At 40.3% G+C, this 22323-nt stretch overlaps 2 protein-coding genes across 2 annotated transcripts; both read right to left on the bottom strand.

Moving 5' to 3' along the window:
• Window positions 1-821: 821 nt before the first annotated feature.
• LOC308369641 (cryptochrome-2-like) lies at window positions 822-15548 on the bottom strand. The gene is made up of 12 exons (XM_080844142.1): window positions 15330-15548; window positions 14581-14689; window positions 12863-13005; window positions 10483-10667; window positions 10135-10220; window positions 9178-9318; window positions 8391-8702; window positions 6917-7068; window positions 6256-6458; window positions 5518-5607; window positions 4940-5094; window positions 822-4820 (listed from the first exon to the last, which is right to left on the bottom strand). Exons 1-11 carry the CDS (start codon window positions 15485-15487, stop codon window positions 4943-4945), a joined length of 1731 nt encoding a protein of 576 aa, XP_080700268.1. The 5' UTR covers window positions 15488-15548; the 3' UTR covers window positions 822-4820; window positions 4940-4942.
• A 1535-nt stretch (window positions 15549-17083) lies between these two features.
• Window positions 17084-19174, bottom strand: slc35c1 (solute carrier family 35 member C1; the record flags this gene model as incomplete). The annotated part of the gene is made up of 2 exons (XM_080843128.1): window positions 17084-18292; window positions 18652-19174. The coding sequence occupies 2 exons, from the start codon at window positions 19172-19174 to the stop codon at window positions 17718-17720; spliced, it is 1098 nt and encodes a 365-aa protein (XP_080699254.1). The 3' UTR covers window positions 17084-17717.
• Window positions 19175-22323: the final 3149 nt, after the last annotated feature.

Here is a 22323-nt window from a genome sequence, read left to right as displayed (position 1 = left end):
CCTTTTGTAGTTGTTTTTCAATAAATCTCTGAATTAAGTGGTAAACCTATTCCACCAGTTGGATTACTACCTCATGTGGGCTATTTTGGTCGGGACAAAATCCACCCATATACTGTATGTATCCTATATTTTTTTTCCTGGGCTTCCAAGCAGTCACATATTATGGCGGCTTATGCCCTGAGTGATGTTTTTTATTTCTTTTCTAGCCTATATATATTTATTGAGGTATTGTTCTTATGTCGACACTTGTTATATTGGAAATTCATTCATGAGCCTATAGACAAGTGAGAACATCGACTCTTCTGCCATCGATTACGTTACTTTCAGAACCACTGTGATGGACAGCTCCAACCACTAAGAGTACTTAAGGACTCGTGCACGTTACGCTCGTGCACCTGACTTTAAGATGATGTTCGGGGAACGCTCGTAAATAGAAAGTGTTACTGAGTCTACTATGTCTTAAAAATCCACGTAGGCCGTTAAAATACGTCGTTATCGGGAAACGAGGCCCATGTAATCATGTGCATTGCAAAGGTAAATGACTAGATTTAAGATATTGAAAATGGGAATCATAGTGTGCAGTAAAGCACCACCCATGATACCCTGTTGCGGGCTGCACCAATCAAACGTCATGTGTGAATATGCATTTCAGACTGAACCCATTCTGGTAAAAGACAGCACCCATAAAAAGACACAAGGCTTTGGAGGAAATTTAATTGCGGAGGAAAATATTTCACACTTGAACAAATTAAGTAAAAATGAAAACAAATTTATTATACATTATTACAAAATGAATAGCTCAGGCACAATACAGTTAAGCATCTAGTTGACTTCATACAAAATAAACAAATCTGATCCAACAACAGATTCTGATGAATCCATTATGTTGACTGATTCAGTACCTCTCAGGTTGTTATGTGATTATATGAGAAACACAAATATTTAAAAAACTTGCATATTTGTCGCAGCACAATTCACTTTGGGCATTTAAAGAAAAAAATAAATAAATAAAGAGGCAGAGGCAATAAAACCTTTTGCTTGACCAAGACTCTGAATTCTCCTGTTACCTCACATCTTGAACGAAGGGCACAGTTTTTTCTATACTATGCCGGCACTGAATATGCCAAGCTATACCAGATAAAATATTGATAGCAATCCAATACCTTACAGGTTGACATATTTAGATATCATGCTGGTGCAAGAACGTAGAGAGGGTAGATAAATATTTATACATTGTGCCTGAGGCCTCAACCTCACATACGCTGGAATACAAAACCAAAATATGAAATTATTTACCTTTAAATATTTACTATTTACAAACATATTTAAGACTAGGATCTACCTTTATGGAGCACACTCCAGGAGTACCAAAACAAAGCTCTTTCACACACATATTTGAGATAAGGACTTACGTCTCTCACACACACACACACACACACACACACACACACACACACACTCAAACACTGAATGAAATTATGTGCTGACATTACTTTACAGACAATAGTCCAAAGCTGCCACTCAAATGAGAACTAAAGCTGATGCCATATGGAATATAAGCCACACGAGAGGCCTCAGAAATGTTTTTTGGGAAGGGCACACTCTAGCTCAATGCCACGTGCGATGCAAATGAACTCCCAAATATTCATTGCCATCCATGCTAACAGGCTGCATCAAAGTCAAAGCAATGCAGTTCATCAGCCTCTTTGGCTTCTAGATTCGGAGCTAATTCACAGTTTCCTGTCGCCTCTGTTGTGTTAATCTTCATTATTTGTTCATCTATTGTGCTGTGTTAATCTTCCCTAATTGTCTGCCTAAGAGAACTATTTTATTTGAGCAAATGAACGCATGTAACACAGGCTTTTACATGGAGACATTTATAAACTGAGCATAAAGAATACTTTTCTTAGCATTACTTGAACATGAATCTGTCTGAACATTTGAAGTAGCTTTGGCTGTTGCTTACACATGCATTTACCTAAATGAGCTTATGTCCAAACAATGTAGCTGCACCTGAGGGCCATACTACGAAGGGAGTTTAATCGACTTAGAATGAACGGGAAGTAAGGTGTGACAGACCCTGATTGCCTAAATTAGTGTTAAACGGTACTAAAACGGTAATTAAGATGTTGGTTAGTTGACTCTGTTAACTGACCTAACTGAAGTATGTGCATGTTCGCCAACGGAGGCCGACTTTATGTCCAATTTATTTTCACTGAAGTAATGCACTATGATAATTAGTGGCTATAAAGAGTTTTAATAAACCCGTGGCACCAAAATCAGGAAGGTTTGTTGTTGTTGTTGCTTATTTTGTCCATGTTTAATATGATTGAGATGTAAGGACACATGCAGTAGCCTAGCTAAATACTTTTAAAACAATAAGGATCATTTCATTAAAGCCTACACATGGGCTACAGTTCTGAAATTGACCTGTTACTCACTGTTAATTAATTAAGGGTTACTTGCTAGGCTGTTAGGAAATATTATTTATAAGTTGCAGGCTTTGCATTCTCTCATTAATGCTGGGAATAGATAAGGGGTGTACTATACACCAGCTTATTTGTATGTTCATAGCAAGCTGAAAAAGGCTGGGCTTGTGAAACAGGAGGGCCACCTCCTGCTACTTCTGCACAGGCAAAGGAATAAGCCATTGCAAACACCACAGGAAAGCCCATAATGAAGAGGGTCCAGTTCTGATCCTAGTGGCAACTAAGTGTCCACCTGGATCACATGCCTTTCTTATAGTTGATTGGGATACTATTGATCCAGCCAACAGCATTCCCCTCATACCCTGTTCATTGCTGACCATTCCTAGGCCTAAGTTTCTTCAATTCGAACCCTTTTTCTTTGCATTTTTTGAAAATGGAGAACATGAATTAATAAATCCACTGATCAAAAAATGACAAACAAATTGATTTGTGATTCTTCTGACGGCATTCTAATAGGCATATGTGTATCAGTGTATCCTATGGAGAATAATGTGTTCTGTATATCGGCCTAGCCTATGCATATTAAAATTAGTCTAAGTATTTCTATTTTGGTCCAAGTATTGTTAACCGGTCGATTGCCAATAAAGCTACACTGGATAAGCCAGTTACCTCGCTTCGTAGTACAGCCCTCTGAGCAAATACAATCATCTATACACACTTCATACAAGATGGAGTATGACAACACTTCACAATTTAAAGGGGACCCTGCCTTCAGCCTTTAATACATGAGTTGAAAATATGGAGTGTTCTTGGGAGATAAATATAAGCTAAACACATACTAAGCACTTTTGAGATATCGACACTGATAGCAACACAGGGGACTAATGTTAATGTTTACAGCTTACACAGCCTACAGATCATCTGATGTTTACCTCTGAAACATTACATCTAATGTATGCAATAACAAACCACTCATCAGTAGCCTACTCAGTGCAAACCAACAGCTAACGTTACTTAACTAAGTCGATAACAAATTATAAGGCACTAATGTTAGTTTGTGTCCCTGTATCTGCTCATACGTTGCCTTTACACGCTACAGCACTAGTCAGTTATAAATAGTACGTCTGTCACTATTGTTCTGATTGGTAATTAACAGACGGCCCATAACGGTCACATAGCAAGTGATATAGCTGACATGCTCTTAGCTTATTGCTAACTGATGTTGGATGTTTACTAAAGTTTACTCCGTGTATTAGCCTAGCGTATACTAGAAGCTAAAACTACCCCACTACGGGTAGTGTTAGAGCTGTGTAATACGTTATTTGCTCGACAAGGGTTAATGATCAATCTGCTGCTGTGTACACTTTACATTTTCATGCGGAAATGCATCTTTATGTAACAGTATGATCTCAAAAAAGCCATTTAAAGAATTATAATCATTCATATGTTGAATTTAAATGACTTAAATACATGAGAAACGTCATAGCCCAGACAAAGTAAACTGCATAACAACATGCATCTCTATCTTAAACTTCCCCCTGTAGAACACTCACTTTGAGCTAAATGATACACAGGTACATCATTAAATATACAACAAACATTTGACAATGACAGAAACAGAACATTCTCTCTCCTGTTTGCTTTGGGACCCTTTCCCACGAGGGTGAAAAGACTGTTGCAAGGCACAAGGTCTGATTTTTAAACACATTTTGGAATATGCAGGAAATACATAGGACATAGGTGAATTTAAATCATTCTCACCACATACTTAGTGTAATCTGCCATCTGTCATTTAACTGTAACTTTGAGACACATCAATCTACATCCATGAAGTACGGCATTGAGTTTTTTATCTGCCATTGCAACAGATTGAAACGTTACTTTTTTGTCATTGTTCTCAGTGCAGATGATTACTAGATATAAACCAGACCCTCTACCCTTCCCTTTAGCATTCAGAGTGAAAATGGCATAACTACCTTTCTCAACACCATCAGAAGTGGTGATTAAATATAGGGAATGTGCTTGTGTTCAACACACTGTCTAGCTAAAATAGGACTCTCTGTTTGCCTTTCTTTACATCTACCTCTCTTACTCTCTGATTTAGAAAGGGAATTGACGAGATGATCATGACACTCTAAACAGTGGCTAACACAAAAAAAGTGACTTGTTTCTAATGACCAGCAGCAACCCATTGGATTGCAAAGTGTTACAATGGTGTAGATACCACACATTAAGTTAAGAGAAATAATGGAAGGCTGCATTTTGACAGATAAGGTGCATCTTAACAGATCTATCTGCTTTTATCCAGGAGAGCATTAGGGACTGCCACTCCACCACACCAATGAAGAGCAGGGAGGACTGAGGCAGGCATCTACAGCTCCTCCAAGGCAACTGTAAATACACAAATTGACTTAGCTCAATTAGAATTTTCTCACATCTACAGTATTGATGATTTAGCTGAATACTTTCTGTCAGGTAGGCAGACTTGTGAGGCAGTGTGGTAGGAATACCTGTTACTGTTGCTGTTGCTGGGATCTGTGGGGGTGTTTGTCCAAACCACTGCACTGCAGCTTGGGCTGGATGTAACTGTGGGAACACTGCAGTTCAGCGGGACGTTCCCTCTTCCTGTGGGACAAAACTGAGGAGATGGAGGATTCCATGGCATCTGCAAAACATAAGGGTCAACTTAGATGCCGTCTCTCTCCGTACACACAACTCAATCTTCTAACAATAATAACACTTGCATACAAACACTGCCAGGATTCTTCATACGGTACAACTTAAGTCAACTCTGAGCATGCAAAAGGTATGGCACAAACTGAGCTAAACTAAGGTCAACGTGCACTGAGAATATGCTGATTAATGCTGTAATAAAAAGCATGCCACTTGGCATAAAACTTAAAGTGTAATTCTTGTGGCCACTAGATGGAGCTCCACACACATTTAGCTGGCTTCTGTTGCCATAAAAAACATTGTGATGCGTAATCGCTGCCCAAAAATGGTCTAACCGGTAAATCTGGTTAGCTGCTGGCCCAAGGGCCAGTACAGGAGAAACACAAAACGTCTTGTGTCTGAACAATGAACACACCATTGGAGCAGGTTTGGTTTCTAGAGGCTGCAGGCACTGATGTGTCAGTCTCAGCTTCCTCTTGTATGATAGGGACTGTTGCCAGCAAACCTAAGGGAGATAGATAGATAGATAGATAGAAAGAAAGATAGATAGGTAGAATGATAGATAGACAGAGAAAGAGAGAGATTAGCAAACAAACAAAATAGACTCCCTTTTAAAATTGCCATGATGAGAGATGTGGGAGCATATGCATTCCAGACGGTAGCATGCTGTGCCAACTCAGCACAAACACAAAAACAAGTATGTTTATTCATATAATTATGTTTATTCATATCATTTCCAGAGTAATTCAGTTCAAAGTCTGACAATGAAATCACAGGTGGAAAAATTACAACTGCAAACTGGAAAGCTTTTTAAATGTGCAGAAGTGCAGCAGCCCAGAAGACATAAGAAATCTGCAAAAGGCCCATGTCTTGCTAAGTCCTAGGCTCCTTGTTCAAAGATAGAGCCTGCAGCTGCTGTCTCTCCTATTTTTTGTTCACTCATTCTGGCCTCCATCCTGAGGGGAATGAGAACGGCTCGCCATGATGCACAGCAGCAGAATTTATTCTCTAGAGAGGCTCAGGTGGGAACAGAAAGGGACTCTTAAAGGGGGGTAACCCCTGGCATTTGGGAGAATTAGATAAGGAGGCTTTTATAACTAATCTGTGTGAAAGCACAGGTTGCTGTACATTGACTGTAATAATGTGTACTCACTCAAACCCTTGTACTGGGAGAACTGCTGGTAGACCTGCTTCATCCTCTCTATGTTGAGCCGGCTGGTCTCAGCATGCCTGACCATGGGTTTAGGGTAGTCCACCCCCACCATGCAGTTACAGGCCCTCTGCACGCTCTCTGGGGCGTTCCACGGCTCATGGATGTAGCGGTTTGGATAGTCCTTCAGTTTGGGGATGTACCTCCTTTTTTGCATTCACAAAAGGCAAATACAGTACGGTCAAATAGAGTTGAGGCCAGTACAGTCAAATTGAGTTGAGTCCAATAATTTGTTTACTAACCTACAAGATGGTGCAATAAAAATGCAGACATTGAGTAACTTCAAAGAAGTGATAATTGTGTGTTTGTACATATCTGCATGACACTATCCTTACTTGACTGCCTGACTGCTTGAAAAAGTTTATGGTTTTCCACGTTTATTCATGTAATTTTTCTTTATTTTAGCTAGATCAAAAAACATGCAGGAGGTCAAAAATGTTTTATGTGGTAGCACAATAGATGTGCACAGTAGATGGATGCACACCACTTGTGAACAACAAGAACGCACAAGATGGCGAGCCTCATAACTACGGTATTCATTCTGTTTTTTGTATTTTAAAGTTTTTGTCCGTATGTGTGAGTTTGCAGGGCAATCTGTGTCTACCTTATGTAATTCCCGGAGGGGTCTATTCTTCTGGCGAAGCCCACGGGGCAGTAGCAGTGGAAGAACTGCTGGAAGAAGGAGCTGCAGGAGAGCCACATCCAGCTGCCTGCGTTCACACTCCAGTCAGCATCCAGCAGCATCTCCTCAAACACCTGGGGTAGAGAGGCAAGCAGTGGACAATAAGTACATGCACAAACAAATAAATATATGACAGAAGAAAATACAAATAATAAAATCATGAGACCAAAAGACACTTATGGGCAGCAAGATGACAAGGGTGGTTGACTTACGAGGTGAAAAATACTCAGAACCGACTTTACTTGTGCTACCTCATGGTAATCAAAGATTAAATTAATTCAGCAGGCTCACTCCTCTGGTGCCAATTTCTCAATGTCTTTGTCTCCATTGACCTTGTCACGGCACAGTTAGGTAATTTTGATTCTGGTACATTCAGAACATCTGCCTTTTTTTTATGCCACATTGCAGTGATTATATCCTGCCTCCTCTGTTCTCATTAGAGGCTGTAATACTGCTTGTGTTGTTTTGAGCCGCACAGTGAATGCATTTGGAATGGGTTTACTACAGGTCAGTTTCACTGCAGGAGGCATTTTTGTCTTCAACCACTGAGACATCAATTTTTTTCCTTCAAAGCAGGTCTTACACAATCTCACAGTCATCTGAGTGAATTAGAAGTGCAATGCTCGCTTGTTAAAACTGTGCCAGTGATTTGGTTCAAGTAAAGTACATGTCTAGTCACTACATTCGCCCTCTTTCCTTAAACATGGTAGCATTTCCCTTAAATGTCACTTCAAAAGTGAAGAAACTCTGTTGGGTGGGGACTGTAGTACAGTCAAATTGTGGTATATTTCCTTATTGTCACTCAATGTGACCACAACTGTTTATGTCTCTAAAATGAAGTCCTTGAAGTGGATCAAGACAGTAAGAACACTATGAGTCATCATCTTCCACAGAGTACCACATTTCTTTATTTAATAAATATTTATCATTGACTGGAGATTCATAAATGTCCTACATTTATCAGCTGTACAAAAAGCTTTTTTTCTGTGTACTTTTTGGTGCCTTATCCTTAAAGCCTTACTTTAAATGCCAAACGGCATATAGTTAAACTCAATACGATGCAAACTCGCATCTCACACTATTTCTGGATATGTGTATGTGTAATATGAATCCATTGTTTAAAGGTTAACCTTTCGACCTTTTATCATGGGGAGGTATCTAAGTTTTGTACCAAAACCAAAGTTTGAAGGTACAATTGCTTGCATATAAATACACAAGTACTAATCTGTTAAAGATTAAACTATATATTTTAACACAAGAACAATTACTGTGACACTGAAAAATGGTAGAGTGAAAATCTGAGTGTATTAATAATTTGATTAACTTAAACTTACATTGTAACATTAATCACACAAGACAAAGCCACATATCCACAGTCACACTTATGGGTGCTCACCTTCATGCCGCTCTCCCAGCTGATCCACAGGTCTCCTCTGGTCAGGAAGCAGGCCACGGCATGCCTGGCTAGGTGATGGATCCAGCCCTCCTGCCGTAGCTGGGTCATGACGGCATCAATCCATGGGAAACCTGTCCGACCTTCTGCCCACTTCGCCAGGGCCTCAGGGTTCTTATCCCAGGGGATCTGCAAGCAGACGGGATTGCCCGTCATCCGATCAAATGTGGGATTGCGGGTAGCTGCTGTGTAGAAGAACTCCCTCCACAGGAGTTGAGTGAAGAGTGACAAGGGAGGTGTGATCTGCTTATTTGCCTGATGGGAAAAGGAATATAAACACACAACAGGTTATTGCTTATTCTCATGGACCACTGACAGCTTGACATCCAAATTAACCATGGGCGGCTTCCACCTTAAGGTCTAAAGAGCTTTGTTTCTGTGGATGTCATGAACCATGGTCAGCTTCCACCTCAAGGTCTAAAGAGCTTCACAGACAGCTTATCATCTAAATGAACCATGGTAAGCTTCCATCTCAAGGTCTAAAGAGCTTCACAGACAGCTTATCATCTAAATGAACCATGGTAGGCTTCCACCTCACGGTCTAAAGAGCTTTGTTTCTGTGGATGTCAAGGCGTAAATGATCCACCCAGAAAAAAAAAACATTCCATCCCAATCAATTTCTTTTAATAATCAATGATGTGCTGCGATGCAAGGAATTCCTAAGCATTACTGAAAACATGTAGAAACGTGTGGTTACACTACACAGACTCCCCACAGCAGGCCTTCTCACCTTCATGTAGAGATCTCGGAGTTTGTAGTACAATGTTCGACAAGACAGACAGCCAAAGCGAAGGAAAGGACTCAAGCCTGAAGGACTTGCCATCAGGGAGCAGGCGTTTATGCGTGGCCTCTCATAACTCGCCATCCATTCCTTTAAGGAACCCAGAAACATATCATTAGAACACTGAGATCAGAAAACACTGCCAAAAGTATAATAACAGTGAGGCTTTCTTTGAGGGAAAAACATTCATGTCTCTTCATATATATTATCCCAAGTAGATAAATCCAAAGTAAAAGATCACACGGTGTGCAACGGTATATAAAGGCACTCAGTCAGAGGAAGTGGTTACATTTTAGATTTAAAACTAGAGATGTGTGATTGCGTCACAGCATCAGAGGACCGTGGTTATTCTTACTCTATGCAAGCTACATGGACATGAATGCTTTAACCTATGAAGGACTGGTTTGACACTACTACCCTTGGTTGAGCAAGGCGCGGGGCAGATCGCCTCATGTATATTTTTATTAAAAATGTTTGCGTTTGCAATTGTGTCACATAGCACTGGAGAGCACTGAAAGGGATAGGGACAGATGTCCTGTGTTTGAGAAGTGCAGATATGTCAAAGGCTAGGACGCTGGCTGAGTCACGCTAATAATCTAGTGCTTTATCTTTAAACAGTCTCCATACATAAGCCTGTTCCACTTAGTTCAGTGCGCAGGTGCTTCCATTGCTCTCAGAGTCCTCAGGCCTTGTGTGCAGAGTAGGCTTCTTCTGAGTGCTGCTGACTCACTCTCAAGACTGTAACCATGACGTCCAGCCCCACTGCTGACTCACGCTCAGACTGAAACCATGACGTCCAGCCCCACATGTCTGCTACAGGCCACTAGCCTTCATGGACTTTGCAGCATATGTAAAACATGAGCTCAGCATTCCCTTCCTGCCACACCCTTTGTCCCTAAAACACACCTTTTCCGTGTGTCGGTTCAGTCGATGCAGAGCCTCTGTTTCCCCTCCTTTCCACACAGCTTGATCCTGGCCAGCTGTCTTAAAACCTGTTCGGAGAAGACATGGGAAAAAAAGGAAATGACTCAAAGTACCCAAACAGTAATCACAGAGTCACAATAAAAAGATTAAAATGCACTTCCTTGATCTGCAGGAAGGCAAAACATCTTCAGCAGGTGAATAACAAATGAAGGCCAATGAAGACCTTCTGTCTGAGATCTAAAAGGGTTAAATACTGGTAAACTGCCAGCGTGACTGATGCCAGTGGTTAGTGAGAGAAATAGATAGAGTTTCAATCTCCCAGGTTCTCACCCAGTTCCTCCAGAGAGGGTACGCTGTAAAGCTCATTATGATTATGTGCAATGGGAGTTGGACAGCTGTCCATCTGTTCTGCAGTAACAGTCGGCAGGGGTCTCTTGGGCAGTTCAAGCCTTTGGACAAGGGCCTGAAAGCGCTTGAAGGAGAGTGGGGGGCTACTGTTGTTCATCTCGATGATCCTAGAGGCAGAGATAAAACGATAAGCACTAACTGAGAGCAGCAGGCCTGTCAGAGGGACAGCCCAGCACCCCTCCAAAACAGCCAAGGTTAAGTTCCCAAGCATTTGTTCACTTCTGATATATTCAGTTATCTTGGCTAAGTCCAAGATTCCCACTCCCAAAACTCTTCAAAATGTAAGGGGGACAATATACAGCTTTCCTCTGGGAACACTTTAAATAATATGGAGCAAAGTAGCAACAAAAAAACAGCGGAATTTTTATTCATACATATATCATCATACCCTTAAAGACCATAAAGTTGTATAACAATAGACAAATCTTTCCATTGATTTATATAATAAAAAATAAATATTATTAAAAAAATAAAAAGAGTTTACATTGTTATCTCTATTTACTGGCAATTGCTGAATATCCTCTTTATTAATTTATAAAATGTTTATTTATTTGCATTGCACACAGTGTGGTCCCACAGCAACAGCAAATTGAAAACGTCGAGGTCATAACTGGAACTACAAGCAAAAAAAAGCTCAAAGCACAATATATAGACTACAACCGGGCCAAATTTTGTCTATCCTTAATACAACAAAAAAACAGTATCAAATGTAAAAAATGTACTGTAACACCAGCAATCATTTACCAGCATGAGCCTACATCTGTAATAGACTTGTTATCATAGTCCTGAGATTGGAGAAAAAGGGGTGTGTGTTTGTGTGTGCCTTTCTCTGTGCGTGTGTGTTTATATAAATTCCTACAGGACATACAGCACATTCTCGCACACTCTGTGACTGACTTGATTCGTCCAGCACATGTCTACTACAGTGGCGGCACCCAGCACATGTTCAGTAGTGTGACCGAGAGACAGTTCACACAGCCAGTAGGGGGCAGTGTGTCATGTGACGTCGATTAAGCCCCAGAGTGGCTGGATAGGACAGGATATATCATGTGAGGAAAGGATGCAGAACGTGGCTATCCGAGAGAGAGAAAACGTCATCCTCCCCCAACATTCAGCTCACATGCTGAATGCTACTAGCCTCAATGCTATTTATATAACTGAAGCAAACTATACTATTTTCCTCTCTCTTCCTATAGGATCACTTGAAGCTTGGAGGTGATCAAAGGGCATTACAAACAACAATGGCTTCAGTAATGGTGTAACGTAAGCCTCCTTCCTTTAGAGACAGAATGACCTGCTCCCTGCTGGGGGCTTTTAGCTGGCAGCAGATAATGGGATGGGGCAGGTTTTGTGCAAGTGTAATTGCAGAAGCTGATAACAAAAAACTGCCTGAACAACAACCAGTCAACTGAGACAGACCGGGACGGGAAATGGATATGGTACACTCCGTGAGGTCTAGGTTGGTCACAACCAAAGCTTTGAGACAGACGCTTTCTAGAAGGGAAATCGTTCCATGTACCATGCTTTTAATCTAAGGACTTAAGGCACATAACCCAAAGACAACTCAAATGCCACATATTTATGCTAACCACCACGGTCTATGAGAACAACAACAATAAACAAGCAGCCTCTGCTACTTGACTAGCCGTCATATGCAGACTATGACAGTTCTGTTATACACAGCTTTGTTGAAAGACACTATTGTTTTTATATATGAGGGGCACATATGAGGTTACTTTTTACTTGAAAACATGAGAACACAAACACAGGAAGCTTCACACACACACACACACACACACAGAACAGTGGGAGAATATAAGACCACCCTCATCTAATGGCCTTTCCTTGCCTCACCTCCAACCTGCTTAGCTTACGAACCAATGACTCTGTAACTGATGTCATTCAGCATGATATCATTGGAGGTGAGACCTGTCCACATACAAACACACAGTTGCATGTATGTACGCCTACTGTACACACATCACAACACAAGGCCAGTATCTAAATCTTCCAGCTATACTTAGCGAAAGACTCCTGATGTCCACTTTTTAAAGTTTTTTAAAACATATTTAATCTGTTACATGCGCCTAACTCAGCAACAATTCAATATTTGTAGCATTGTCGAGGCTATACAGATACTGACACGACAGAAACTATTCTGGAATGCACTCATCCTTTCAAAGTGTGATTCAAGTAGGCCAATCTTCACATTCCTGGCACTCTCTATTCTCTCTTTAACAAAACAGGGGACAAGGTTTATAAAAGGACAAACATCTGCAAAAATAGGATGCATATATCTGACCTGTCCAAGTTGTAAAGGGTGTGTGAGTTTTTCACTCTGGTCTCCACTCCAAAGTTCCGTGCCATCTTGATGATAGCAGCATCCCGTTCCTTCCCGTAAGGCTCAGAGTCATACTCAAAGGTCATACGGGTCACATTCCACTCCTGGAGGTCAAATTTTGTACAAACTAATTAGGCACTTAGTCACATGGTTCTGCACATTCACTTCAATGCAGTCATAGTAGACAGAGTAAGGGGCAAGGAACAGTAACCTGCTGAACCACATCCTCCTTTTACCCAGTGGGGCATTCAAGAATTGAGGGACAACTTAGGCATCAACACGTTTGAAACAGTTTTGTTACATATTTAAGAAAAAACAAGTAATACACCGTCAAATAATAAAATTTTGTCAAACGCAGGCGAAAATATACACTTTTTATGAGACGTTTTAACTGTTTTGTGCTATCCTTGGCACAACCTTTTTAGGAATACTCAGGAACCTGAAAATATATATATATATTTTTTTTTTTGTATATAAGGTCATGGAGTATTAGAGTAACTGGGTTGCAAAGGAACAGGGTTGACTTTTTGCCTTCCATTCTTCCCTGTTTCCACACCTATCCTCCACCTGTTCTAAGTGCTACTGTCTCCTCTGTTCATCAGCATCACACCTGGCACAGTAGTGACTCTGCTTTTCAGTTGAACTGAATGCTGTGAGAGAACTCTGAAGAAACCCATTCAAATAAAAACAAATGTCTATTAACCAATTCAAAATGATCTGAACAGGATTTAAACACAGCTGAGTTAATTTTGAGTTAATAATCCCATTCATGTAGGTGTTGCAACCTCAATAGGCTATTTAGTGGTACCTGGTAATACATTTAAATCATGTCATCTCAAGTTTACATACACATTTCATTTTACTATAGATAATAGCTTGTCCCTTCAGAGTGAGCTGAAAGAGATGCAACCCTGTTACTGTAGTGCAACCTTGTCACTTTAATTATAGGAACAGGGTTGCAAATAAATGCTAACGATAGCTTTTATCAGCTAGCTGTGGAATGTAACTATACTGTCATGGTCAAGGACAAACTTTGCTATATAAACAAAGAAAGAAGTTGGAAGTTAATTTGTTTTATTTTGATAATATGAGTGACAGGGTTGTGTTGGTTAGAGTGACACTCAATAAAGGTTGAAAAGATTGGAAAAATATGAAAAATATTAGAAAGGATTAACCTGTGGTCTACCCATGGTGTTAGCAAATGGCTTGAAGATGTCATTTCCTCTGTGTCATGTGTTGTCTTCCCATGCCAGGCTAAGGGTTCAGGCACGTTGTGGGGCTAAACTCCAAATGCATAATTACTATTATTTCAAATATCTTGGCTATTCAACACATTATTTTAGGTCAATGAAATGTCATGGGTAGTACAGAAAATGTCCTCCAATTCCAGAATGCCCCTGGTAATCTTTGAATTCAACAGCGGGTAAAATGAAAACTGGGTCAAAATAAGGTTGCATAAAAGGACCATCATCTCCTAAGCATACAAGCTCTCAAGCAAATCAGGGCATGTTCTGTCAGTAGTTTTCTGAACATTGTGTATGTGCATGTCTGTATGTGAAACTTCAGATGTGTGTGTGTGTGTGTGTGTGTGTGTGTGTGTGTGTGTGTGTGTGTGTGTGTGTGTGTGTGTGTGTGTGTGTGTGTGTGTGTGTGTGTATTGAAATGACGCAGAACAGCACCTTGAATAGGCGTGGGAATACGTCTGTTGGTTGTCCCCGGATCACAAAAAGCCTTGAATTCAGTTGTCGAAGACTGGTGTCCAGGTTCTCCAAAGATTCTAATAAAAACCTGTGGTGTAGAATAGCAACCTGATTTGACTATTCTATTGACACGATAATAAGCTTGATAATATTCCAATCAACCAGCAGCATTCATTTTAGCGGACAGTAACCTCTCTTTAGCAGTTTACCATATTACCTTCACCAGTTAACAAGCATAGAGTTTTTTGAAATATGCCAGTGTTTATGATCGTATCTATTCAGTAACTGTCACAGACAATTGTCACATATAGTTATCCGAAAGAACATGAAATCTACATTAAGCTGCAAACCGTATGCAGTTACGAAATCCAAGTCATTAGCATGCACTTTTGCCCTACGCTCACGTGCAAACTGCCAAACGGTTGTTGACCGCCAGCGGATAAGCGAAACGTAAGCGAAACACCCCCATGTCCAAGACTGTTAGAATAGCTTTTTCATAAGACACCCCCGATAATACCGCATACTTTCTTCACACTACAGATAGTTTACTATTCTCGCATTTAGACTACAAATAGCAACAGTTGGTGATGCTGGTTACCTATTATCAAGCGTCACCAAGGCTACTGTTAAATTAGCAAAACGCACAGGTCCTTGAAACACACCATACGATCTGATCATCCTAAACTGGTTTAGTTATCTTCTAATGTTCAATGAATATAAATACAAACCTCCATCTGTTAAATCCCACGTTGGCAGATCCAGCAAACCAAGGATCCAACACATAAACGCAACGCACAGTGTCTGCACCATCCAAAGCCTCTTGGAGAGCAGGATTATCGTGAAGTCTCAAGCCTTTACGAAACCAATGCACTGAATTTACAACCATGATTTTTAATAAATCGCCTTCAAACCTACCGACTAAATGATTCTAAGTTCTGTCAAAAGTCTTGTCATGTCTCTTGTGCGGAGAGTAAACCTCTCCCGCCCTCATAGTTTTCAAGACACATTCGTCGCCACTGGACATGTTCTCAATTATTGGCTAAATGGAAGGGATATAACACGCCTATCTTCTCGTCGATTGGTCAGTTTGCACGTGTAGACAACGCCCCGTCACGTTTTCGTGGTGTGCTCAAGAGCGATGTTGACTACAACTGAGGAATAATTGAAATCATGCCACTAATCCATTGGGTCTACACCTTGTATATTCTCCCAATAGCGATTTCCTTTGCCGGCTAGGCAAAGGTTACATCATTTACCGCTCTCCTCTTCCCTCTCCGTTCTAAAACATTATTAATAGGCTAAGCAAAGCGTCTCTAAAACTACAAACTGGGTAAAACGAAAACTCATTATTTGACGAATTCTTGATTTTTAACACACTTTCAATACACTGCTTAGTTATCCAAATTTGATGTTGCAATCTGGACTAGGGAGACTCGCGCACTGGAGAAAACAACTATCTCGTGCTGTGACACCGGATATTTTATATAAGAGCAGCTACATCATCGTTGTTTTATAAGCTTTTAAAGCAAGCCAAGGCCGAGGAGTTGAAAGTAACAGTATCACAACACAAAGATAATTAAACGTTCGTTTTTAAAATCTAAAATATATTTTTATTTGTTATTGTTTTTGAGGCATTTTATTTTCGTTCCAAGATAAACGTTGATATAGATTTGTCAAAATATTGGATTTAGCCTTTGTGATGTAGGTCTATGATTTAAACCATACTTCCATCTGCAACATAATTCCGAGCAATTTTCAAACCAGTTGTAACTTGTTACACCAATATCACTGCTAACCCTAGCCAACATCTAAGTTTAAAAGGTTTTACGCACGGGAGGCCTTAAAAAGCCGAGATATACTAAGCAAAGCGAATATGCTTAGGGTGTATTGGCCTAAATATGCTTCTTGCACAGAAATACCGTCTTGAAATCATTGACCCACAGTGGTTAACAAAGTCATTAGCACCATCTAGCGGTTTCCACATGTTTTTGGGGTAGCCTACAGTCAGACTGTGTGCGCTGACGTACTTTCGTTTGATTCAGTTGAGAGAAAATAAAAAACACATTACCGCCAGCTCTATTAATTCACAACTCCACAGACAATAGTGTGAACAAAGAGTAACTCAGTTTACTTTGAAATACAACAAGTTTAATTTAGTCAGTCGTGGACTGTCTGAAAATGCTTTGCAATAAAAAATGAAATACACTTACAAAACATTTATAACTCCACAAGTTATAACACTATTATTTCCATCATGTACATGAGACTTTTAAACTGAACCAAAAAAAAAAAGCATCTGCATAATGACTTAATGTAAATTAAGCTCACATACATTTCACAAGCCATCCTATTCTGCACTTGCATGTGTATTCTATTATTTTGTAGAGAATGTTTTGCTCACAAACATAGCATAGCTCAAATCTATCCAATATAAACTGTTACCTTACTTTATGTCCTTGTCCTTCATCTACCCAACTACATTCTTTGCTGTCAATGTTCCTATGGCGGGAGTGTTTCAGTTGCTACCTCAGTGTCCAAATGTCCTAAAAGCTAGAAGTGTGGATGTATAGTATAGTATAGATGTAAAGTTTCCATGGCTGTAGTGTATCCCATGGGGGGTTGGACAGAGATTTGATGAGATAGATGGAAAGAAAGAGGCCACATGACAAAAAAAATATAAAAAATAGACAAGCAATCAAACAATATGAAACTTACTAAACGTGGCTTCACACAAGTAAAGCACCTGTATAGAGAACACCGTGGGATTTCACTATCATTTTGTATATATTCATAACCAAAAAAATCAGTGGTTTATTTTTTTCTGATTGGCAAATCTAAACCACACTTATGGTTCAAATAAAAAATAAGAATCACAGTCTTACTTAAAAAAACATTTAAGGATATTTAATTTACTATTTCTTGTTTGTGTAACCCAAAATGCTTTTTTTTCTCTTGCCTACAAATGATGAACTGCTGATGAAAAGCGGTACAAATGCAGTTTGCATCACCAGATATTACTCAGAATATGGTGTTAATATAAAAATCTAAAATATATAACATGATTGGTCTTCATTTCATTGGTCCTCTGATGGGCTATTCTGTGCCTTCCCAAAGCCCTATACGTCTGGATATTTTTTCTCTGTCACTTCTTTGGACACAGTTACTGGTGGTCCCTGGGCTGGACCCTTCTTCATTTCTATCCCTTTAACCCAGGTATAGCCAGAGGAGCCCGCTAGTACCATCATATTACTGGTCCACCACAAGGCAGACTTGCTAGAGTGATTATACATCACTGCCAGGACCGTCTGTGCACAAGCCTTCGCAGTGCCAGATACGTTGTGCGTCAGAGGGCTGGTGAACTTAATCTGCAGGCCAGTGACATACCCGATGCCAAAGCCAAACAGTCCACCAAGGCTCATCATACCCCAGAACTGTGGGTCTCCCAAGCGGTTAAACTTCAAGATACTTCCCAGTTCACCAAAAATAACAATGAGTGGTAAAAAGAGAACACATGCATTGAGGTTGTTGTAGAAGGATAGTTTCCAGATGCTGCCATCTACCACTGGCATAACTTTCTTGGTAAAGATGGCATTGAGAGACACACAGGCACTGGCTAAGACTCCAAAGATGACTCCTGTCCAGGACAGTGAACCAGCAACACCCTCTTGATCCACACCAAGCCAGAACCCTCCTGAAAAAGGGAGAGCATTAACATTTATTGAACTCAGACTAAATGTTTGTGGCAAGATGTGACACCAAGGTAAGAAACCCTGATAAAATTAACATATAGGCTACTTGAAACTTCTTCTGAACAACACAAAGCTTATGTAGGTCAAAGTAGGTAAAACGATCACTGGTTTTAGGTTACGGGTTAGAACATTTGTATGTGAACACGCACCAGGACAATCTCTCATACCAGTTTGAAGCATGATACATTTGTCTCACTTGATCAAGCAAGCATCATAAACTTAGGCTAAGATAAACCTGCTAAATCCCTGAACACAGATCACCACAAAAATCCACTCATAATGTGACATTAGTGATACTTACCCAAAATAGCCCCACAACATAACAGTGCTTTAAGAGATGTTGTCTGCTTAATAATTGTGTATGAAAAAATAACATTAAAAACTGTGCTGAGCGAGCGTCCAACGGTGTAGAAGGCGACTCCAACATGTTTTAAGCAAAGGTTGTTGAAAGTAATCATCCCAATGAACACAATTGTGAGAGGCAGCACTTCTCGGGACACTTTGAGGTCAAATTTCATTGAGGGAAAGTCAATGTTGCCGGGGAACAGAGTGGATAAGAAATACATTAACCGACAGAGTCCCACGCTGACTAGGCACTGGAAGAATGTTATAAAAATTGGTGCATCCAGGTCTTTGTTGTCGAGCAGATAGTTGTTAAGGAAAACCATCGTGATGGAGATAAACCAATAAAGTGTCACCACGGCAGCAATTTTGATGGATCTCAATATGAAACTCTCGCCCGTCCCATCCTGGTCCGTGGAATCCTTTGAACCAGCAAGCGCCATTCTTAAAATATTGGAGCGCTTCAACTGAGATCTGTTCATATTTGCAAAACCACAACATAACAAGTATAAGTTACAATAGGCGAGGCAACATTACAATGTAACAGTGAGCTCCCCGATACCCCAATCTATATATCTGATACATGTACCGTGCATTGGAAACAACAAAGCAAACTCTCTTCCTTTAAACATGACAACTTCCTGGTTGCAGTACTCTTAAAGGACCAGCACTTATTTTAAAACGGAACATGATCCGGCTTGCAATTTTCATTTGACATTTTCTATGGATACTAAATGTTACCTCGTTAAAAAAGAAACATTTATTTTTTTGATCAGCACATAGGTTAGTGATAGGCTTTAACGACGTTTATCTTTGTGGCTGAATGACAAAAACTGTACCTTGTGCAATCTGCACCACTTTGCCTCCCTGAACGAATACAGTAGACAGTGATAGAAGGGTTATTTGCTTCCTGACTTCTCTATTCACTTTCATTTCTAATATTGCTCATTCTCAAGGAGACATTGATCAGGAACATGCGTTTTCTGAACGTCTAAGTAGACGATAGGTGTTACTTTTTTATAGAGATATATATCTACGTAGGTTTTACCTTGTTGTCCAGGCGCTGTCTTCAACTCGTCGTGTAATGACAATTGCGAGCGCTTGTGTTAACGCCTGATTTGAAAACCTGTTGGTGAGGTGGATCTTGCTTTTCCTGACTGACCTATCCTTGAGCCTGTAGCCTACTTATTGCAAACAAGCTATCGTTTTGGAGGCTTGGCTGTGAGGGAGAGGGATAGGTTTGTTTACCTGACAGACAAGTATTTGCTTTTATGTAGGCTATTGAAGTCTGTAGTCATGCTGTGAAACTTTCAAATACCAAATCAAATGTACAATCACTGCGCGCGCTCTCTCTCTCTCTCTCTCTCTCTCCGGACAGCCAACTTCACATTAGATGTTGCGGGAGGTTAATAGGAGTTAAACCGGAAAAACAGTAGGTCAGTTAGCCTCATCCTTCAAAAGGCTTTGTGACTTAAACAAAAAAGTGTCCCCATCTAGTAAAGGTCAAGAAGCTCTCTGTATAATCCACAGTTCAATAATCAGCGTTTGTATTCATGTTGTAATGTACAAGCGAAGCTTTTGCATTATGTAGATAAGAGACTTGTGGTGTAGGTATTCGACTAGTCGCTTTTGGCACTTGGCAAAAGTGCAGCACAACTTTTATTCCGGGGACCGGAAAACTATAGTGCCGCGAAACCCTGCGAATACTTGAGCGGAATACAGATACGGACGTGCGCCTTGATGTGTCCCAAGTACAGTCGTCCCTGTGCAGTTGCGAACAAGCTGAGGGCATGTGTGCTACGACCTTATTGAAATACCCCGCCTGACCCACTGGCGACGGGAAAGGGCGTGGTCTCAAAGCAGGGCTATCCACTATGGGCTTACATTTTTCTCAAAAATAACTGCAAATGCACAGAGGGTGATGCAAATATGCCTTGAGTTGCACACGTTTTGCAATCAACAAATACAAATTTCCTATTTCTTACTTGTCTGTTGGTTTTTACATGTAGGCCTATGTGTATTTGTAAATGTATCATTTTACATTTGTAAAACAAAAAGCCATTTGTGAAACTGAAAATTCTGTTTGTGAAAAAAAAGCCATTTGTGAAACAGAAAATTCTGTTTGTGAATCGTGACTCAGCATTTGTGGATCACCAATCACACGTTCGTATTTTTGAGACATTCTTTCCGCAAATCCACACAGATCCACAAACTCGTGAGCTCGTGATTCACAAGCACCATCCAGCAGATGGCACTGTTGTCCACTGATGTCACGATTCACAAACTAAATTTTCAGTTTCACAAATGGCTTTTTGTTTTACAAATGTAAAATGATATATTTCCAAATACACATATATTTGTAAAAACCAACACACAAGTTACAAATAGGAAATTTGTATTTGTGGATTGCAAAACACGTGTGCAACTCCAAGGCATATTTGTAGATCAGCCTCTGTGCATTTGCAGTTATTTTTTTAGACAAATGTAAGCCCATAATCCCCAGATGAAGGAGAAGATAAAAACAAGAACACAAACATTGTGCCCGGTAGATTGTAACATGACAATCTGTAGAGAGAAAGACCCTGAATTGTTAAATGCTGTTATTGAAGGAAGGTGGCGTGTGTGACCACTTAATGACATGAGAGTCACGGATGTAGAGTCACAAAAACACACACAGAGTATAGGCTTCTCCTGTATGTTTAAACGAGAAAGAGAATCTATGGTGACTTTGTAATACTTGGCTGCTGGATGTACAGTAAGTATAGCTGCAATATACAGGCTGGGGTCCCACACAGTATTGAAGATACTTCCAAAGGTCTGCCTAGCCATTTGGAAAGGTTTTCAGCCAAGTTTGTAGCTTTATCATCTCAAGCACATTGGGAGGTCATTGCGCAAGATTTCTGGGGTATATGGAACTGTACTCTGTGTGTGGGTGCAATAGGTGACAAGCATGTCCAATCAGAGCCCTATCAAACGCCGGTGGTGACCTTTTTTTTTTAGCGAAAGGGACCCACTCAGTCATTCAAATTTGATTTGACCATTTCATGGTAAGTGCACTGAGTATTTTGACATGGTCGTTTTCTTTCTTTCTTTTGTCTTACCAGGATCTTACTAAGTGCAGACCAGAGCATATACTGTATATCTACCGCCATTGTCAGGGACCCAGGATTATCGAAAATGCCTTTTGCATCATGACTTCACACATGAGGATCTTCAGCCGGCCAAGCATGCACATCGTAAAGGTGTAATGCTGCAGACTCTGGAACCAACCAGTACATTCAGACCAGCTATGCAGACCATATGAGGCCAGATGGAGATGTCTGTGTGAGTGAGGGGCAACACCTGCTCGGGCCGCACTGTTGGCAAGAAATAATCTAAAGACTCTTTTCCAGACGTCCCAAAGTGCATCAGCACAGCAAGGGGCAGTTATAAGGATTAATTTAATCTTATTGCCCATTTCATAGTAATGCTGCAAATTAAAAAGTATCAATACATTTTAAAGTCTTCAAGCAACCGTATGTGCTGTCAATATTAAAGTATTAAAGTGAAGGTACTTATTAGGTCCTTTACATGAATATGACATTACACTATCAACACTGAAAGATCAGTCTGTAAAAGCATGCAGCTGCTG

This window comes from Sprattus sprattus (genome assembly GCF_963457725.1).
Source record: "Sprattus sprattus genome assembly, chromosome: 8".
Classification (NCBI taxonomy): domain Eukaryota; kingdom Metazoa; phylum Chordata; class Actinopteri; order Clupeiformes; family Clupeidae; genus Sprattus; species Sprattus sprattus.
Note: the sequence above shows the minus strand (reverse complement) of the source record. Positions and strands in the feature narration are given on the sequence as shown.

Excerpts from the sequence above, each read along its gene's own strand:
- LOC308369641 (XM_080844142.1), bottom strand. The coding sequence starts at position 15,487 with ATGGTTGTAAATTCAGTGCATTGGTTTCGTAAAGGCTTGAGACTTCAC. Across the intron at positions 8,703-9,177 it reads TCCGAGATCTCTACATGAAG|GCAAATAAGCAGATCACACC; the intron begins GTGAGAAGGCCT and ends TTTTCCCATCAG. Across the intron at positions 5,095-5,517 it reads AAACCAAACCTGCTCCAATG|ATGCCATGGAATCCTCCATC; the intron begins GTGTGTTCATTG and ends TATGTTTTGCAG.